General features: G+C 47.5%; 1 protein-coding gene across 2 annotated transcripts; it reads left to right on the plus strand.

Moving 5' to 3' along the window:
* Positions 1-5,094: 5,094 nt before the first annotated feature.
* Positions 5,095-12,363, plus strand: ZNF263 (zinc finger protein 263). Of its 2 annotated transcripts, XM_049768449.1 has the most exons (6): positions 5,169-5,643; positions 6,398-6,578; positions 6,955-7,028; positions 7,268-7,394; positions 9,702-9,818; positions 10,468-12,363. In XM_049768449.1, the coding sequence occupies exons 1-6, from the start codon at positions 5,257-5,259 to the stop codon at positions 11,634-11,636; spliced, it is 2,055 nt and encodes a 684-aa protein (XP_049624406.1). In that variant the 5' UTR covers positions 5,169-5,256; the 3' UTR covers positions 11,637-12,363. The 2 variants fall into 2 exon arrangements, with proteins under 2 accessions (XP_049624407.1, XP_049624406.1); XM_049768450.1 differs by lacking the exons at positions 6,398-6,578; positions 6,955-7,028 and having other exon boundaries at positions 5,095-5,643.
* Positions 12,364-19,271: the final 6,908 nt, after the last annotated feature.

The following is a 19,271-nucleotide window of genomic DNA, read 5'->3' on the forward strand; positions in this document are numbered from 1 at the left end:
CTATGCGCTCAGAAATTGCTCCTGGCTTGGGGGGACCATATGGAATGCCGGGGAATCGAACCACGGTCCATCCTATGCTAGCGCTTGCAAGGCAGACACCTTATCTCTAGCGCCACCTCTTCGTTTTCTGATTATCTGTATTCACCCTTTTTTCCTATATTTTCTTATTTGAACTCTATATAAAGAACCAATTTAAAAAAAGAAAAGAAAAGAAGTGGAAAAGGAGAAGCCATCAGCAATCAGCCATTCACCAGGCAAGGTGGAAGAGCCTGGAACCGGAGTATAAGAAAAATTTTGAGGGGCTGGAGAGATAGCACAACAATAAGGCATTTGCCTTGCACACAGCTGACCTGGGGTAGACTAGGGTTTGAGGGCATACCATATAGTACCCTGAGCTTGCCAGGATTTCTGAGCCCAGAGCCAGGAGTAACCTTTGAGTGCCACTGGATATGACCCAAAAATTCAAAAATAAAAAGGAATTTCTTGCAGGTCCTGGATAGGGTTCAGGGGCTACTCGTCGTGGTGGTGAGAACAAAACTGGGGGTCAGCCACATGCAAGACAAGTACCTTTTTTTGGGGGGGGGCACACCCGTTTGATGCTCAGGGGTTACTCCTGGCTAAGCGCTCAGAAATTGACCCTGGCTTGGGGGGACCATATGGGATGCCGGGGGATCAAACCGTGGTCCTTCCTTGGCTAGCACTTGCAAGGCAGACACCTTACCTCTAGCGCCACCTCACCGGCCCCCAAGACAAGTATCTTAATCCCTCTCAAATCTCTGGATCATTTTGAAGGCAGAGCTTAGTGGAGGATACTATTTTTTGCCTTTATAGTAAAGACTCTTGTAAGTATCATAAGGAGTTAATATTGATCCTACAGACTATAGGAGCTGCTGTAGCATCTAACTAATTTATTAGGGTAGGCAGGAAGAACTGGGCCAGTTCACCTACTTAATCAGTGGCATCTGTTGCTCAGAACCCTGTTCTGAGTCTCAAACAAAGACACTTACTTGTAGCTGCTTAGTGAGCATGAACCAAATTCTGGAGGAATGCAAGACTCCTGAATAGGATAAGAATGGAGAGAAAGTAGGTTTCCAGCTTCAGTCTGTATGGCTCTCTCTGGTGCCCCAGAGAATAAACCCTGCTTTACTTTTGCGTTCTCTGAAGGTACATGTTGGAGTGCAGGGAAGAGGAATTGAATCATTTTCTCTCTAGAAGTATCTCAGTGGATGTGAGGTTGGGTCTTCACCCAAGAGGATGTGACATGTGTAGCCCTGCTGTGGGACAGTTGTCTGCTGCTGTCAAGGTCAGCACCCATGAAAGGAAAGCAGCCATGTTCAGGTCAAGGCAGATTCAAGGCTCTGATAAGAGACAGCAGAGGGAGAATTGCAAGAAATGAATCTGACAGAGAGAAGGAAAACCAAAAGAGCTATTTACAATAGCCAGACTCTGGGGCCGGGCGGTGGCGCTGGAGGTAAGGTGCCTGCCTTGCCTGCGCTAGCCTAGGACGGACCGCGGTTCGATCCCCCGGCATCCCATATGGTCCCCCAAGAAGCCAGGAGCAACCCCTGAGCGTCACAGGGTGTGGCCCAAAAACCAAAAAAAACAAACAAACAAAAAAAAAAACAAAAACAATAGCCAGACTCTGAAAACAACCAAGATGCCCTTCAACAGATAAATGGCTAAAGAAACCGTGGTACATGTACACAATGGAATATTATGCACCCATCAGGAGAGATGAAGTCATGAAATTTTGCTATACATGGATGTACATGGAGACTGTTACGCTGAGTGAAATATGCCAGACAAAAAGAGAGATACAGAATAATCTCACTGATCTACAGGTTTTAAGAGAAATAAAAGACATTGTTATAATCCCTAGAGATGAGGGCTGGAAGGACAGGCTCATGATATGAAGCTTACCAAAAAGGTTGAACCATATAAGTTGAACTATCTTGTTCTACCTCACAAATTGAGGGAGAAATAATGGAGGGTACCATATCCAGACAGTTGTATGAACATTGAGTAGAAATAAAAAATGATCAGACTTGAACACCAAATACAAAGCCAACGACAACAGAATCGACACCCAATCTACAACAAGCTAGACACAGAGGAGACCACTTATACTAGCAGCCCAGGGGGCAAAGGAAGGGGATATGGGATGCATGCTGGGGGTGGAGGGAGGACAACATTGGTGGTCGGAATGCCCCTGATTCAATGTTACTATAAATCTAAAATATTACAGTAAAAGATTCGTAATCCACTGTGGTCAAAATAAAAATTATTTAAAAAAAGAAAAAAAGAGTAGAGAGAAAGTAATCTCGAAGTGGGACGCAGTGAGAAACAAGGGTCTCTGCAGGTGGTGCAGGGGAGTTCCTCCTCTGTGTACCCCTGAACACTTCAGTTGCAATATGGTAATACCAAGAAACTTTAGCAGTGAAGTTCTACACTTTTTTTGTTTTTGTTTTGGGGTCACACCCGGCAGTGCTCAGGGGTCACTCCTGGCAGGCTCGGGGGATCATATGGGATGCTGGGATTCGAACCACCGTCCTTCTGTATGGAAGGCAAACGCCTTACCTCCATGCTATCTCTCTGGCTCCTCTATACATATTAAAAAAAAAAAAAGATTACTGACTGTGTCTAATGAGAGGGAAGTGGGTAATCATTCAACTCTTAATTTCCGTGTAGAGTTTGAACAATAGTACAGAGAGTAGTAGGGTAGCCTTGCATGCAGCTGACACAAGATTCGATTCCAGCACCACATCCCTGAACAGGAGACGGTGAATTAAATCAAGCTCGGGAACTTTTGATTTCCACCCTCCTGTCCATCTCCAATTCCCCCTCCCACCCTGTTCCTTACGCCCATGAAGCTGGCACCTCTCTGGTAGGTGCCCAGCCACTCCTGAACTGAGCAGAAACAGCTCAAACCGTTGGGTTTAGGAGCTGCAAGAAGAGAAGGGGGAAACTGGGCTCTAGAATGGAGGTGAATCTCTGGCTCCGCTTGTACCCCTCCACCCTTGCACCGCCAGAGGTCACTCCGGGGCACAGGGCCCCTAGGTACGACCGGACTAGTCCACCGCACACCCCGCCCTTCCCTTCAGGAGAAAGGAAAAGTGATGGAGGCCCGGTGTGACCCGCGCGGGCTCCTAAACTTCTCTGAGCCTTTCCTGCCTGTCAGAATATTTCATCATTCAGTTAAATGATGTGCGCAACAGTCTCCGCTTCTCCGTGGGGTGCCAAGCTCCTGCCACAGCACAGCACTGGCACGTCGTCGGACGGTGCCACTTGCAGTCCCCTGCTCGCCTCTGCACCAGGGCATCGGGAGGCATTGAGTCTCGCTCAGCCGCACATTCCGGGCAGGAGCGGCCCGAGAACATCCCAGTGTCAGCGCACGCAGGAGGGAGGCCGAGGAGGAGGAGGAGGAAGCCGTGCAGGCCACCGCCAGGACTTGGAGCTGTCACCCCGCAGGCACGGCTGTCTGCGGAACTGTAGCATTTCGAGCAGGCGGGCTGTGGGCACTGACGTCACCAAGAGGAGGCTAGACTACTGGTCCGTCGGGGCGGATTGACAGTTCCCGTAGCCTATCGCCGAGAAGCACGGAAGAGGCCTGTTGGTGCGGGGAATGCGCTTGCAGTGTCGACCTCGCTCCTGAGTGTCCTGAGAAATGAGCGTCAAGAGCAAGCAAGTGATCTTTAGTGCATCTGAGGTTATCAGTTTTCTGGAGCGGTGGGATGAAGTGTCACGTTATCTCTAGGAGATTGGTTAAGGTTTGATTCCCTCCGAGCTCCGACAGGAAAGGCAGTTCCCCTTCCTCTTGTCCCATTAGGACAGGGGGAACAGTTCCAGTTGTAGAGATCCGCAGAAAATAATTCACACTCAAGTGCAAAGGTACAAGAATGGGTTCAGGAAATCCAGTGCTCGGGCAAGGAATTCAGACCACAAACGTTTTCTGCTCCCAAGATGGAGTGCAGCTCAGTGGAAGAAGACCAGAGAATCAGCCTCTGCCTTCCTCAGACCCCTGCTTTTATTGACAAGAATCAGGTCCCTCCCTAGGGTCGGAGCGGAATACCAAGTAAGGAATAACCCAATATACTATCACCGGGTCACACCCTCGGGTGGAGTGCGATTATTGATTAGGGTAGGATCAGTAACCCAACAGTGGGAACGAAGCCAGCGGGAGGTCGGGTTTCTTATAGGACCCCCTATCCTGCCCCGTCCCCCATAGCCTGGAGTAGCGCAAGCTTTGCATCCAAACGGGAGTTCGCTTCCCGACATCGCATGGTCTCTGCTAGTCTCCCCCAATGTTGATCGTGAGGGGCTGGAAGCGTTTCGGGGTGTCGTCCTTCACCGACCACACCAGCTCCGGGAGCCCCTTCGGGCCTTGAGGTCGGCCAAGGTACCGCGCCTCCGGTTTAAAGCCTCGGCCGAGGTCCGTCAGCTCAGGTGCGCCACGGACTACATTTCCCAGCAGGCGCCGCGCGGCTTCGTGGATCTGGATTCGGTGGGGCTCCTTTGCTGTCAGCCCCAAGTCACCGGAGAGATGGGACCCGCCTAGAAAATCTGTCATTGCCCACGCACTGATTCTCGAACTGGGCCGTCGCTAAGGGTTTCTCGGATGAGCTTGGTAGTCAGCCAGGCACTCTGACAACATGACCTTCGCGTGACCGAGAGATCGCTGCCTTAGCCGAACCCCCCTTTAGCCACCTTAACCCCCTTTCCCGGGGCATTACGATCCTCTCGCTTACTGCTCTTTTCCCCACGAGTCGACCGTAGCCCCGCCTCTTGTCCCGCCCCCGCGGCCAGTCTTGCTTCTGATTGGTCGGCGGCTAGCACGCCGCTCGGGTTCGTCGCAGGACTTTGACGCCACGTGACCCGGAAGTCGGTAGAGAGCATGCGCAGTGGGTCGAGCTGGCCCGGATCGCGCGCGGGCACTTCCGGCGCGGCAGCCGAGCTCAGTGTTCCTGCGCGAATCCGCCGACTGGGGGGGAGCAGCCGGGGTGCCCCTCAGGTCCCGCCCCGGGGAGGTTCTGGCGGGGGCGGGCCCCGGACCGCGGAGGAGGCCTGGGTTGGGCTGCACTGGACTCCGCCGGAGGCCTGGACGCCGGCGCCGGCTGCGATCGCCCTCCCGCCGGCATCTTCCTCGGCCTGGACTCGGGAGCAATTGCGCCCGCGGCCTCCCGGCGCCGGCCCACGGTCGCCAACCTGGAGCGGCGGGGGCGTCTTGCGAGGCGGGCGCGGCCGACTTCGGGGCCCGGGATGGCGTCGAGAGCGGGTCCCCAGGACCGGGAAGGGCTCCTGATCGTGAAGCTGGAGGAAGACTGCGCCTGGAGCCAGGAGCCGCCTCCACCCGACGCCGGGCCCAGCCCCGAGGCCTCCCACCTGCGCTTCCGACGGTTCCGCTTCCAAGAGGCCGCGGGGCCCCGGGAGGCGCTCAGCCGGCTGCAGGAGCTGTGCCACGGCTGGCTGCGGCCCGAGCTGCGCACCAAGGAGCAGATCCTGGAGCTGCTGGTGCTGGAGCAGTTCCTGACCATCCTGCCGCAGGAGATCCAGAGCAGGGTGCAGGAGCTGCACCCCGAGAGCGGCGAGGAGGCCGTGAGCCTGGTGGAGGATATGCAGAGAGAGCTCGGGAGACTGAGGCAGCAGGTGAGACAGGTGCCTCATGCTAGTCCCGTTTGATTCCCGCCGGCTGCGGTTCCCCAAAACCGCTCGCTTGGTTGCCCAGGCTACATCTTAGGCGTTCGAGGCGTTTGGGCAGGAAGTCATTCTCCAGATTGTCGCCATATGGGCCGAGAGAGCCCGAGTGTTTTTCATCGGAGGCCCCAGCGCTTGATTGCCAGGGTTCAAATCCTCACGGTTACTTTACTAAAGCTTTGGTTCGTATGGGCCACAAGACCTCCCACTCCCCTCCGCAGGGCCTCGGCTATGCCCGAGCCAAAAGGGAAATGAGAAACACCTTTCTCGGGGTGCCTGAGTGCTGGAGAAGTGGCTCGGAGTTGGGTGTCACGTTTGTGCCTTAGAGCTCTTAGCTAGACCCTCAGTCTGGCTTCCTCCCCGGAATGAGATTTAGGTTAAATGCGACTTCTGAGAAAAACTGTTAGTGCTCAGACTTGAAAGGGACTTGGCCGCCAGGTCTGCTTCTTAGTGCCTCTTGGAAGCGTCTATCCAAGTGTGGGGAGATACAGGGTTGTGAGATGTCTTTAGGGGACATGTGTGGGGCAGGCCTGCTATTGGATGTGGATGGGAAGCCTTTGAGATCGGCCCTCCTTGTGGGGTCACGGGGCCGGCAATGGTCTAGGCTGAAAGCCTGCCTTCCGAATCCTGTGCGAATCTTCTCTTCTGTTGTGGGTGCCTCTCTCTCGCCCCTTGGTGATGATGAGTGCTGTGGGTTGGTTCCCAGGTCACAAACCATGGGCGGGGAACAGAAGTGCTTTTGGAGGAGCCTTTGCCTCTGGAAACAGCACGCGAGTCAGCGAGCTTCAAGCTGGAGCCCATGGAGACTGAGCGAAGCCCTGGCCCCAGGCTGCAGAAGCTGCTAGGCCCCAGCCCCCAAAGGGACCCCCAGGCTGTAAAGGAGAGGGGTGAGGAACAGTGGGCAGGCGGGTGGGGAGGAGGAGGGGCTTCTGGGTCGGCCCTGAGCCTTCAGAGTGGAGCCAGAGCTAGGAGCGGGAATTCCAACTTGAGGATTCCCTTTGTGGGGAGGGAGGAAGGGGAGTCTTAAGGCCATTTATATGCAGAGGAGACTTTCCCTGCCTGCTGAATGTGGGGTCCTGAATGCTGGTCTGCCTTTACTCTGCCCTGCCTTTCTCCAGCCTTTTTTATGCCTCTGTCACCTTTTGTTTAGTCTTCCGTCCCCCAGGCAAAGACTGGGGGTGGGGCACTGAAAATACTCCGGAAAAAAGTGGGTTTTCCAGGAACTGGGAATGCCACGCTCACCATGATCTCTGTTACCTTCAGCATTATCTGCTCCCTGGCTTTCTCTCTTTCCTCCTGAAGGGAACATGGAAGACAAGGAGATGGCTGGGTCCCAGGTAATGGGGAAGTTTCCTTTGCCTCTCTCCCAGCACTTTCCCCCTTCTCATGTTGCTCCTGGGGGGTGCTTCTCTCCCCTACTGCAAACATCTCATCTCCTTTGCGCCTCACTTGTAGGCTTGGCCTTCGACCCCTGAAATGTACCCTCAGCACCCTTTGGTTTTGCCTTTTAAGCCATAGCGCTATTTGAATGACTCTTGGTGTCTCAGGGGCTAAAGTAGATTTTGTGCTGTTTCAGTTGCCGGAGAGCTTAGAGGACGTGGCTATGTACATCTCCCAGGAGGAGTGGGGGCAGCAGGGGCTAAATAAGAGGATGCTCTCCCAGGACATGGAGCAGGAAACTTACGACAATGTGGATGTGCTGGGTAAGAGCAATTTTTCCCAGGGCTGAGGATTGAGTCTACTGACCGGGGTCTTGTCCTGCACACTCTTTTCTCGGGCATAAGGTCATGAGTCTTGCCAGAAGATCTCTTTGCTTAAGTTCCTCTGAATCGGGACCATTTAAACATCAGTCTAATGGCACAGTTGACACATTTACGGAGGTCAGATCCAAAGCTAGATGGCAGTGTGTGAGCCCTATTGGTCCCAGGAAATAGCCAGTTTTCCCTGTCACATGTACTCAGGTTTCCCAGGATTGTGGCACTCTAAGTTCTTAAAGCCTTTAAAATTTTTTGCGGGGGTGGGGGTTTGCCACACTCCTGCCTCCGTGCTCAGAAATCACTCTTGGCAGGCTCGGGGAACCATATGGGATGAACCATGTGGGATGCCAGGGATCATATCCGGTTCTGTCTGGGATCCTCTGCATGCAAGGCAAATGCCCTACCACTGTGCTAGCACTCCAGCCAAGGTGCTTATTCTCACCTTAATATTTTTGTTTTGGGGGGGGCTCACCCAGTGTTTGGGGACCATTTAGGGTGACAGGGGTTAAACCCAAGTTAGCCATGTACTAAGGACAAGCTTCTTACCTACTGTATTATCTCTCTGGCCTCATATACTAATATTTTTATATTTTTACCCAAATATAATTTTAGATTGTCTTTCATGCTTATCAGCTGTCCCCCTCCTTAATTCAGAATCGTTGGTACTTGTAAATGATGTGTTTATGTCCCCAAAAGACCTAAGTAAGAATATATTAAGATGCATTTGTGGGCCCGGAGAGATAGCACAGTGGCGTTTGCCTTGCAAGCAGCCGATCCAGGACCAAAGGTGATTGGTTCGAATCCCGGTGTCCCATGTGGTCCCCCGTGCCTGCCAGGAGTAACCCTTGAGCACTGCTGGGTGTGACCCAAAAAAAAACCAAAAAAAAAAAAAAAGATGCATTTGTGTTAAATTACTATGCAAGATTTAAAAATTTAAGGGGAAACTTCTGTATGTTTGAAATGTCTTGTAAAAAATGGATCCTTTTGGGGGCTAGAGGGTAGTGCAGTTTGTGCTGTGCTTAGTAGTACTAGCTGACCCGAGGTTCAGTCACCAACACTGGCGCCCCCTGCAGGTTCCAGTAATCCCTTGTACCTCTCAGCCTGAGCAGCACTGCAAATCTCCAGTTCTCACACTGAACCCTGGGAGGCCGAGAATAGCCAGGAGGGACTCCCAGGTCTCCTGAACATTGCTTGAGAGGACCCCAGCCCCTATACACTCCTTCCCACAAAAAGCTGGAGAAGTCTTGGAATGAAAGATAGTTTAATGGAGATGCCTGGAATGCACACTTTTTGCACAGGAGGCCCAGGTTTTCTCTTGCACTAACTGGCTTCTTTGTGTGCGGTCCCCAAGCACTGCTGGGCGTATCCCCCTCCAAGAGTAAGTCTAAAAACAAAAGGGGGTTTGTAGACATAGTACAGTGTTTTGTTTTGGGTCCCAGTTGTACTGGTGCTCAGTGCTCAGAGCTTAATCTTGCCTCTCACTCAAAGAGCATTCCAGGTGGGGCTCTGGGGACCATGCAAGGCAAAGCACCCTACCTCCTTTACGATCTGGCCCCCAGTTCACAAGTTCTTGAAACTGAACTAACTGCCTTGAGTCTCTGTATCTGCCTTGAAGTTGGTGTGAGCTTTTCAACATAGCTCAGAAATTACACTTGGGTTTTGACCTTAAGTTCTTTCAGAGCCCAGCTATGCTCTGACTCTCCATCACACTTAGATTTTCTCCTGGAGTTGCCAGATCAAATATAGTTTTATATATTTTAGTGTCATACTTCTAAAGGTGCTAAAACTCATTCCTCAAAGAACTTACCATTTGTGGGTTGGAGAGGATAATACAGGGGTTAAGGCACCTACTTGCCTGATATGTGGCTGACCCCAGTTTGATCCCTGGCAGCACATGTGCTCTCCAGAGCACCACCCAGGAGTCTCCTCTGAGCAAATAGCCAGCAGTAGCCATTGAACACTGCCAGGTATGTAACCCTCCCCCACCCCCAAAATACCGCTTTGAATTTGTTCATTGAATAGCTGTTTTGGTTACAAAATCCTCTCTGGCTGTGCAGAAGCCTTGAAAGAAGAAAGTCTTTTTTAGTTTTTTAAGATGAACATGAGGGACAGTTCCGTGTGTCTGAATGTTTGTTGTTGAATACTTCCAGCATTGTCCATGTCCTTTGAGTAAAGAGTGGGAATAAACCTGTCTTTATTTCTCTTGTTGGTAAAGAGAAGAGGTGACATAGAAGTCTGTTTCCTTCATTGCAGAGTCTCAGGTTACCAGTCATGAGGTGCTAAACACACAAATGGAACAAGGGGAAAAGCTGTGGGACCCCAGTTACAAGGACTGCAAAGAGGGCCTGCGGCTTCGAAGCCCAGCTCCAGGTAAGAACCGAAACTGCGGCCTATGGAGCAGCCTTACTGTTGTTGTGTGTGTGTGCGTATGGCTTTCTGATCCCCAATGCCTGTTTTATCAAGTGATGAAACACTAGGCTTTCCTCTCTATCCTAGGCCTAGCCCTGCTCCATCTGACTCACTTTCAAGGGGCAGAAATCAGTCTCCTTTGTGGGATTTTTTGGTGTTGTTGTTGGTCGTTTTGTTTTGTCTTTTTTTTTTTTTTTTGGCTGCAGTTGGCCATGCTCAGGGCTTACTCTTAGTTCTGTACTCGGGGACCACTCCTGGGTGGTGTTCTGGGGACCATATGGGATGCAGGATTGCTCCCAGGTAGGCTGTGTGCTAGGCGAAAGCCCTACCCAACCCCTGAGAAGTCAGGCTCAGTTGAAGGAGGGAGTAGGGGGGTACCTGTTTTAAGATAGGTCTAATCTAAGCTGGTTTCCTGAGTGATAGCCACACTCTATCTTGATCCCTCTCCAGAGTGCTGAACTTTGGTGGTGGTGGTGGTGGTGGTGGTGGTGGTGGTGGGGTGATTGAAGAAGCTCTACTGGGCTTCTCACCCAGAGACAATAGCATACTCATTGGATTCCTTTTGCCAGTGTGGAAATGATTAGAGGTTTGGTTTTTCTTGTTGTACCAGGTCAAGAGAAATTTGAGAACCAAGAAGAAAATGGTCATTGTGTTTTTCCTGAGAATGTTCATCCTCAGGGGCTGCTCCCTGGTCAGGCCAGAGGGGAGATGTCTTGGAGTCCTGAAAAGGGCAGGTCTCAAGACAGGGCAGAAGGGCACTGGGAGCCTCACTCTGAGGAGCGGATAGAGCAGTCTTTACTGGGGACTACAGGCTACAGAGAACTGGGGCGACCAAAGGAACTGCAGCCAAAGAAGCTTCATTTGTGTCCAATGTGTGGCAAAAATTTTTCTAACAACTCGAACTTGGTTAGGCACCAGAGAATACATGCAGCGGAAAGACTGTGTATGGGTGTAGAGTGCAGTGAACTCTTTGGTGGGAATCCCCACTTTTTATCACTGCACCGAGCACACTTGGGAGAGGAAGCCCACAAATGCCTTGAGTGTGGAAAGAGTTTCAGTCAGAATACACATCTCACCCGCCATCAGCGTACACACACGGGTGAGAAGCCTTACCAGTGTAATGTGTGTGGAAAAAGCTTCTCTTGCAACTCTAACCTGCACAGACACCAGAGAACGCACACAGGTGAAAAGCCCTACAAGTGTCCTGAGTGCGGGGAGATCTTTGCTCACAGTTCCAACCTCCTCAGGCACCAGAGAATTCACACGGGAGAGAGACCCTATAAGTGTGCTGAGTGTGGAAAAAGTTTTTCTCGTAGTTCGCATCTTGTCATACACGAAAGAACCCATGAGAAAGAGAGGCTTTTCCCCTTCTCTGAGTGTGGGGAAGCAGTGAGCAACAGCACCCCATTTCTGACACATCACACAATCCCCAAGGCAGAGAAGAAACTTTTTGAATGTTTGACTTGTGGAAAAAGCTTCCGGCAAGGCATGCACCTCACCAGACACCAGAGGACACACACTGGAGAAAAACCATATAAATGTACCCATTGTGGGGAAAATTTCTCTCATAGATCCAACCTAATCAGGCATCAGAGAGTTCACACAGGAGAGAAGCCTTACACCTGTCATGAGTGTGGAGACAGTTTTTCTCACAGCTCCAATCGGATTCGTCACTTGAGGACCCACACAGGAGAGAGACCCTATAAATGTAATGAATGTGGAGAAAGCTTTTCTCGGAGTTCCCGCCTCATGAGCCACCAGAGGACTCACACTGGATAAAACGATGGGATTCCTCTGGCCTGGATGCCCTGGCATGTTCAGAGGGTCCTAACGTTAGCTGGCATTCCTTGCTCAGCTGACAAATGGCTTGACATTTTCACAGTCATTGGGAAATAGGTGCAGAAGCTGCAATGGATTTGTCCAAAACTGAAAAGAAATCTGTCAGAACTGATGATGACAAGTCTGAGAGGCTTTGCTCAGGGCAGAATCCCTGGGTTCCTCCCTGTGCCTGGTGCATCTGCTCCACTGATAATATAGCCAGCTTGTGATTTGGGTGCCTTACTGTTTCCAGAGGCTCTTCCCCACAGTGGGAATCTATGATTTTTTTAGTTCTGCTTTCTCACTTGGGACGTTCAGCAGCAGCTTCTAGAAACCACCTGGAGGCCACAGAAGACTGGTGTGTTGCAGCTTTCCCAAGCCTTCCTGGGAAGCACCTTGCCATTTCCCTTACTCCTCAGCGACCACCACAGGAGGATCAATGGTCAGGTCATATACATGAAGTTCAATAGAATCCAGCGACTTGAGGGAAGTAGGAAGATGGAATTTGTCGACCAGGGCAGGAATTGGCAAAGGAAATAGGAGCCTGCATTAGTCTGCCTACCCTTTGCAGAACTCACTTCTATCAGAGAAGGGAAATAGTTTCTTGAGAATGTGGATCCTTGAAATCCATATTAGGGATCATTCCTTTCCCTATTGGAAATGTTTGGTAATAAATATCTTCAGGAAACTTGAAAGTGTGATTCTTCCTTGAGGACCTGCTTCCTTTCTGCTTTGCTCAGAGGACTTGCTTTTTCTTTGTGAACTTACTTGATTGGAAAGGTAGCTGTGGAAAGGCTGAGATACTGGAGTGTGGCCAAGGTCAAGTCCAGCAGTTTCCCAAGGTCGTGTTGTAGGGGTCTCAAGTCTTCCTTTGGTGTAAAGATCATTTACTTTTTGAGGAGAGAAAATAGAAAAAGGACAGTCCTGCTACAACTTATTCTCATTGGAGGGAAAATGCAGGTGAGGGAAAAAGCTTTAGAGGAAAAGCATATGTTCTAGAAGAGGGTATCAAGCTTGTCATTTTTGCCATATGTGTTTCTGGAAAAAAGGTAAAATATTGGGACATCATCCAGGAGTAGGATATCCCAGTGTGAGGAAAATAGGATTTTACCTAGGAAAAAATTTCAGCTTTACAACCAGATAAATGGCAAGTGGAGAGTTCTTTCTTTTTCTCTCTCTTTTTTTTTTTTTTTGGTGGGGGTTGGCACACCCTGTGACGCTCAGGGGTTACTCCTGGTTATGCACTCAGAAATTGCTCCTGGCTTGGGGGACCATATGGGATGCCAGAGATTGAACGGAGGTCTGTCCTGGGTCAGCTGCGTGCAAGGCAAACTCTCTACTGTTGCACTATAGCTCTGGTCCCACAAGTGCAGAATTTTAAGAGAAGAAATCCTTCAAGCATCCCCTTATTCCTTATCCTTATACCTGCCTCTTGCTTATACTTGCTTTTTATTTATATATATATATATATATATACACATACATATATACACACACACACACATATATAATTTGTTTTAATTCAGTGTTATTTCCCTAAATTTTCTGTCCATTTTATTTTCGTTTTCATTATTTTTGTGATAATAGGGATCAAATTGTTCTACACTGAACCATACTTTGGCTCCTTCTGAAGTGCTGTTTTACTGCATCTTCCAGTGCTGCAGTTGGAGTATATGGGGTTTGGGTTGTTTTAAGTCACAACCGGCATTGCTCAGGGATTACTCCTGGCTCTGCACTACTAGCGGGCTTGGGGGACCATATGGGGTGTCAGGGATCAGACCTGGGGTTGTGCAATGAAAGCACCCTACACACTGTATTATCTCCCGTCAGAACACATGATTTGTATGTAGCAAAGCCCAGGTTTGATCCTTGGTACCTCATAGTTCCCCTAGCACTGAGCGAGAAGTAGCCCCTGCACTGCTGGCCGTGGCCAAAAAATAAAGAATAAGGACAATTATTACATATTAAAACCTGTGCAGTGATTAAAATGTTAAGATGCTACAGCACCTTATAGTGGTTCCCAAATTTAATTTGGCTTATGGGAATTCAGACATAAAAAATGACACAGTTCCTCCCCAGAAAACTGCCTTTAATGTTCCCCAATTTCATCTGTGGTAACTACTACCTCTGCAGGATCTTTTCTGTGCTCCCCCCCCCCAGTATTAGACCCAGACCCCAGTAATTCATTTAAGCATTCATTGTAAGCCAGGTTTTCCTCATTCATTCGCCAATGGAAGAGAATACACCCCAGATAGATCCTTGAACTTTATTAGGTAGCATGGAAAATTAGTAAAAAAGGGGGAGGGGAAGGTGAGAAATTAATAAGAAAAAAATTATCATATCAAAGTTGCTGATACTTACAAAAATAAAATTTATGACGTACCCCTTTTGGTTCCCTTTAAGTCCTGAACAACTCAGGATATGGCACAAAAATAAAAATGAATCATCAGGGAGCCAGCACATGGATCAGAGGTATATGTTTTGCATGAGTGGGACTGTGTTGCCACGTCGCTCCCTCAGCTCTGCTGGCTATAGCCACAGGGGCCCCCTGGACTTGGCACCCAATACCATCCAGGTTGCCATAGTTGTCCTAGAACTACAGGGTCTGAGCAGCATTACATCCTGGGGCGTTAGCTTTGAACTGCTAATCCTGGGATTCACAACAACAACAACAAACAAACCATCATCTTATTTACTCAGAGCAGGCAGGTAAATGACCAAAAGAATGAACACATGGGGAGTTCACAAGGCAAAGAATGATCTGATTGCACCTGCTAAGATACCCAGGCCAGAGTGTGTAATCCCTGTGATACTGCAGCAGCAGTAATGAAAGTATGGGAGGAACAAGTTATTAACTGTAAAGAGGAAAACCCAAAGGGCTAGGGAAAGACTATGGAGACTTTATTTGCATGTGGACTCCTGGTTTGAATCCCAAGTACTGCATGTGGACTCCTGGTTTGAATCTCCTGAAGAGAAGCCCGTGCTACTCTGTGCCCAAACACTGAGCGAGGAGTAGCCCCTTCAGTAAGTACTGTTGGGTATGGGCTCCAAACAAAAATTGCTAACTAGAACACTTGCCAGCATAGGATAAAAACTATGAATATGTTTACAGATTTTTGTTTTAGGGCCACACCTGGTGGTGCTCAGGGCTTACTCCTAATTCATTTGTTTATCACTCCTAGCAGTGCGCACTTGTTTCTACATTCATAATTAATGCTTTTACCACATCCATTTCCATGTTAATTTGGGACAAAATTCTTCTTTTCAGAGACCTGTATAAAGTAGAAAAATTGAACTAATATATTTAGAGAAACATTTATTCTCAAGTTGTTTTGTAATCAGCATAAGTTTGGAGATGCAAAATAAGGTCATTTGGTAAGAAATGACAATTCACAACAAGTTTACACTATATATTAACTGCAGAAATCTTTTTTTTTGGGGGGGGTGTCACACCCGGCAGTGCTCAGGGGTTACTCCTGGCTCTATGCTCAGAAATCGCTCCTGGCAGGCACGGGGGACCATATGGGATGCTGGGATTCAAACCAATGACCTTCTGCATGAAAGGCAAATGCCTTACCTCCATGCTCTCTCTTCAGCCCCAACTGCAGAAATCTTGAAGCACAGAGTTAATTATTAGAACCAGAAGTTGAAGGCATATTGAAGAATTCCTTAATACGAGACCTAGGTTTTAAAAATCTACCAGTTCTAGAATGTGTTCTATTATGGAATTGTTTCTTCATTATTTCTTGTTTCATTTCTTTCAATGGGAATTGGAACCTTTGAAACTCAGGTGTGGCATCCACAAAGTCAAGGAGGGAGTCCAGACTCTCTCTTGCAGCTGAGAGTGTGCTTTGATCGATCTGTTCATCTGCTCCCCCTGCTTTCTGAACAGCTGCCTTTGCAATGCCACCTTTGGTTTTGGGGGGCCTGACTTTGGCTTCTTCGTTACCATTTAACCACATCTTATCACTAACCAGGTTGTTTTTCAACTCTGCACATTTCTCAAGAATTTCTCTGTAATTCCCATCTTCTTCTAAGCTTTGAAGATCATACTCAGGTTCATTTTTATAAAGGAGATTTTCCCATGCATTTGTTATAGTTTTTTGCTTTACTTCATCCCAACTCTTTGCCCAGTTAAAAATTGCACTTTTTATGTTGTAAATTTTTATTTTGGAAATTCCTCTTTCTACTTTATCTTGTTCATCATCACTCTCTTCAAAGATTACAAGACTCTCTTCAAGTTGCTTCCACCTGTAAAGTCGTTTGCAGCTCAGAACAACACCTTGATTCATTGGTTGAATCAAAGTTGAAGTGTTTTGGGGAAAAAACATGCATTTTATTCGGCCATCCTCACTGGCTAATGATTCAGCAGAAGGGTGAACTGGGGAATTATCCAGAAGTAACAATGCTTTGACATCCTCTTCATGTAATCTTAGAACATTACGTTGAAAATGTCTGACCTCGGGAATGAAGTTTTGAAAGAACCATTCTGAAAACAATTCTCTGGTGAAGCAGACATCTTTAGTAGGCTTATAGAACACAGGCAGTGCGTTTGTGTCCTCTCTCTCACATTGGGGCAGTTTTGATTTTCCAATAATGATTGACTTCAGTTTATGAGTTCCATCTGCATTTGCACATAAAAGAGCAGACAGCCGCTCCTTGTTTATTTTCCTCCCCGGCAGGCAGATATCTTTTTTGGTTCCTTGGGTGTTTTCTGGCACTGACTTCCAAAAGAGGTCTGTCTCATCACCACTGTAGAGTTGAGCTAAACACAGTTTCTCTTCTTTGATAAGCCCGGACAGTTTTTGTCGAAATGGCTCAACATTTTCTGAACTTAGGACTTGTTTGCCACATACTTTTTGGTTTCCAATTGCATGCCTGTTTCGAAATCTAAAAAGCCAACCAGTGCTGGCTTTGAAGTCCGTCTGGCCAAGACACTGTGCAAACCTCTCGGCAGCAGCCTGCAATTCCACCCCTCGAACAGGGACGCCAGCCGAGCGTTTCTGTTGGTACCACATGTAGACTGCATTGTCCACATCACTGTATTTGGCTCCTGTTGTCCGCTTTCTCTTTTCAGCTCCTAATAATGGCATGTCCTGCTTCAGGACAAAATCCAAAATCAATTTTTTATTCTTTTTAATATCATAAAACGTTGATTTACTGATTCCAAATTCATCCATTACACTTTTAAGAGACCTGCCAGCTTCTATCCTACTTAACACTTTCATTTTCTCCTCCAAATTCAATGTTGTATATTTCCCTCTCTTCATATTGAATTTGGTTTCAAACCAACAAGAGAAAAGAGAAGGAAAAGATTTATGCAATTGGAGAAAACATTTTTAAAAAAGATTTCTCCAAAACAGAAGACCTCAGAAAACACAGAGATTAATGTACAGAGATTAGGTGTTTACGTTGAAGTGCCAGTTTAAAAGATGTCAGTTTCAAAGTTCTATGTAGCGATAACTCCTAGATGGTCACTCGGGACTCCCCTGCTCCTCTCCCTCCATAGACACAGCAGCATCCAGCAGGAATAATAACACTTGCATTCTCTTCCAAACTCACAATGGGATGACCCGAAAGGAAGAGGTGAAAGGAAGAGGTGAGAAGTGCCTACAATAGACCTAAAAGAGAAAAACCTCAATCAAAAGTACTGAAGAAGTGTTAAGACTCAAAAAGTAAAATAGTGTCATTTTGTAGAGCAGCAATGTGGTAAGTGACCTGATTTTACTGTACTGTCAAAAGAAAGCTGTGCTCATATATTCTGTACATAGGCCACTGGGTCGCAGCAATAGACACCTGGATAAGTACTAGGAGACAAAGACCCCAAACAGTGGGATATTTGGAAAGCTAAAATTCAGTTGCACGGTATTTGAGGTGAGGAAAGTTAGCAGCTTCTTTGCCAAACAAATGAAACCTGATTTTTGCTGCCATGTAAGTTATACTATTCAGAATAGCCTTCCCAAAGAAAGCCTTTCACTTGTAAGTTTATAATTTTACCAAGATAATTTAGAAGTTGATAAGTAATTATTTAGTGGACTTTTCCTGTTGTTAGATCTTCCTTGTGCATATCCTGAATATCCTCGTGTTATTTTTCACTGAAATGCTTCCATACTTGGGATATTATCATATTTCAGAAGTATGGGAATTCTTTGATAAGAGTTCAAAAACTTTACAAATTTTACACTATAGTTTAAAATTTAAAATGTGCTTTTATTTTCTGAAGTTTACTTTAGTGTTGTAATATTTTTTTTTTTTTGGTTTTTGGGCCACACCCGTTTGATGCTCAGGGATTACTCCTGGCTATGCGCTCAGAAATCACCCCTGGCTTGGGGGGACCATATGGGACACCGGGGGATCGAACCGCGGTCTGTCCTACGCTAGCGCTTGCAAGGCAGACACCTTACCTTTAGCGCCACCTTCCCGGCCCCAAGTGTTGTAATATTTTATATTTGAAATTTTATTTTTCTTTTATGTTGACTTTGCTTAATTTGAACCAAGACTCAATTTTTCTACTGCCTGAAGAAAGTGAAAAGATTGGTGTTTCTAATCAATTATTTCCTATGAATCCTTTTTTTGGCAAGCTTTTCTGTAGCTCTGTGTCCTCCAAGAATTCATTTCAGGTTTTGGTCCTGCCCAAAGCCATTTAGAGTCTTTAGAAATGTCCTACTCTAGATTAATTTTATGGTTCTCATTTCAGATACAAAACCTCATGGTGGGGGCTGGTGAGGTGGCGCTAGAAGTAAGGTCTTCCTTGTAAGCACTGGCCAAGGAAGGACCGAGGTTTGATCCCTGGCCTCTCATATGGTCCCCCGAAGCCAGAGGTGATTTCTGAGCACTTAGCCAGGAGTAACCCCTGAGCACCAAATGGTTGTGGCCCAAAAAAACAAAACAAACAAACAAAAAACTCATGGGAAGAAATTAGACCTGCCACATATCCATTCCAGGTGTTATGAAGAAATGTCAGAAAAATGAGGAATATGGTTGCTCTTTCAGTTATTTTTCCTCTTCTTTAGAGCAAGGTCTTCGAGGCTTTCATTTATTTCTCAACTAAACAGAACACTGCAAGTCTTTCCTCTAGGAATCCAGCAGACTGCAGACCGTTTGTTTTCCTCTAACATTTATGCAAGAATTACTGCTTTAAACAGAATACTAAAAGAATCGTGAAAGAACATGACAGTAATGTAGAGCCACTGACAGAGTTAACAGAATTAGGCAACTAAAAGGTAGCTTTTGGGAGGGGGGTTGTATGTGGTACACCTGGCAGTGTTTAAAGCTTATTCCCGGCTCTGTGCCCAGGGATGACTCCTAGCATGATTCCAGAGATTGAACCTGGGTTGGCTGTGTGCAAGGCATACATCCTACCCTTGTAGGTAGCTGACTCAGACTTCAAGGTGACTTGAAGAAAAGAAAAAATACATTATTTGCAACATAAAGTAACATTAACTCTGGCAGTCACCTACATAAAACTTACAGCTTGCAATGGTATCATAGAAAAACTCTATTTGCTTTTACCACTTTGCAGGAGTACAGTATATTCCAACAGTAGCCATGCAGGGAATGGCAAAATCAAAATGAAAAATTGGGGACTCTGGCTTC

The sequence above is a fragment of the Suncus etruscus genome, chromosome 2, assembly GCF_024139225.1.
Source record: "Suncus etruscus isolate mSunEtr1 chromosome 2, mSunEtr1.pri.cur, whole genome shotgun sequence".
NCBI classification, from domain to species: Eukaryota; Metazoa; Chordata; class Mammalia; order Eulipotyphla; family Soricidae; genus Suncus; species Suncus etruscus.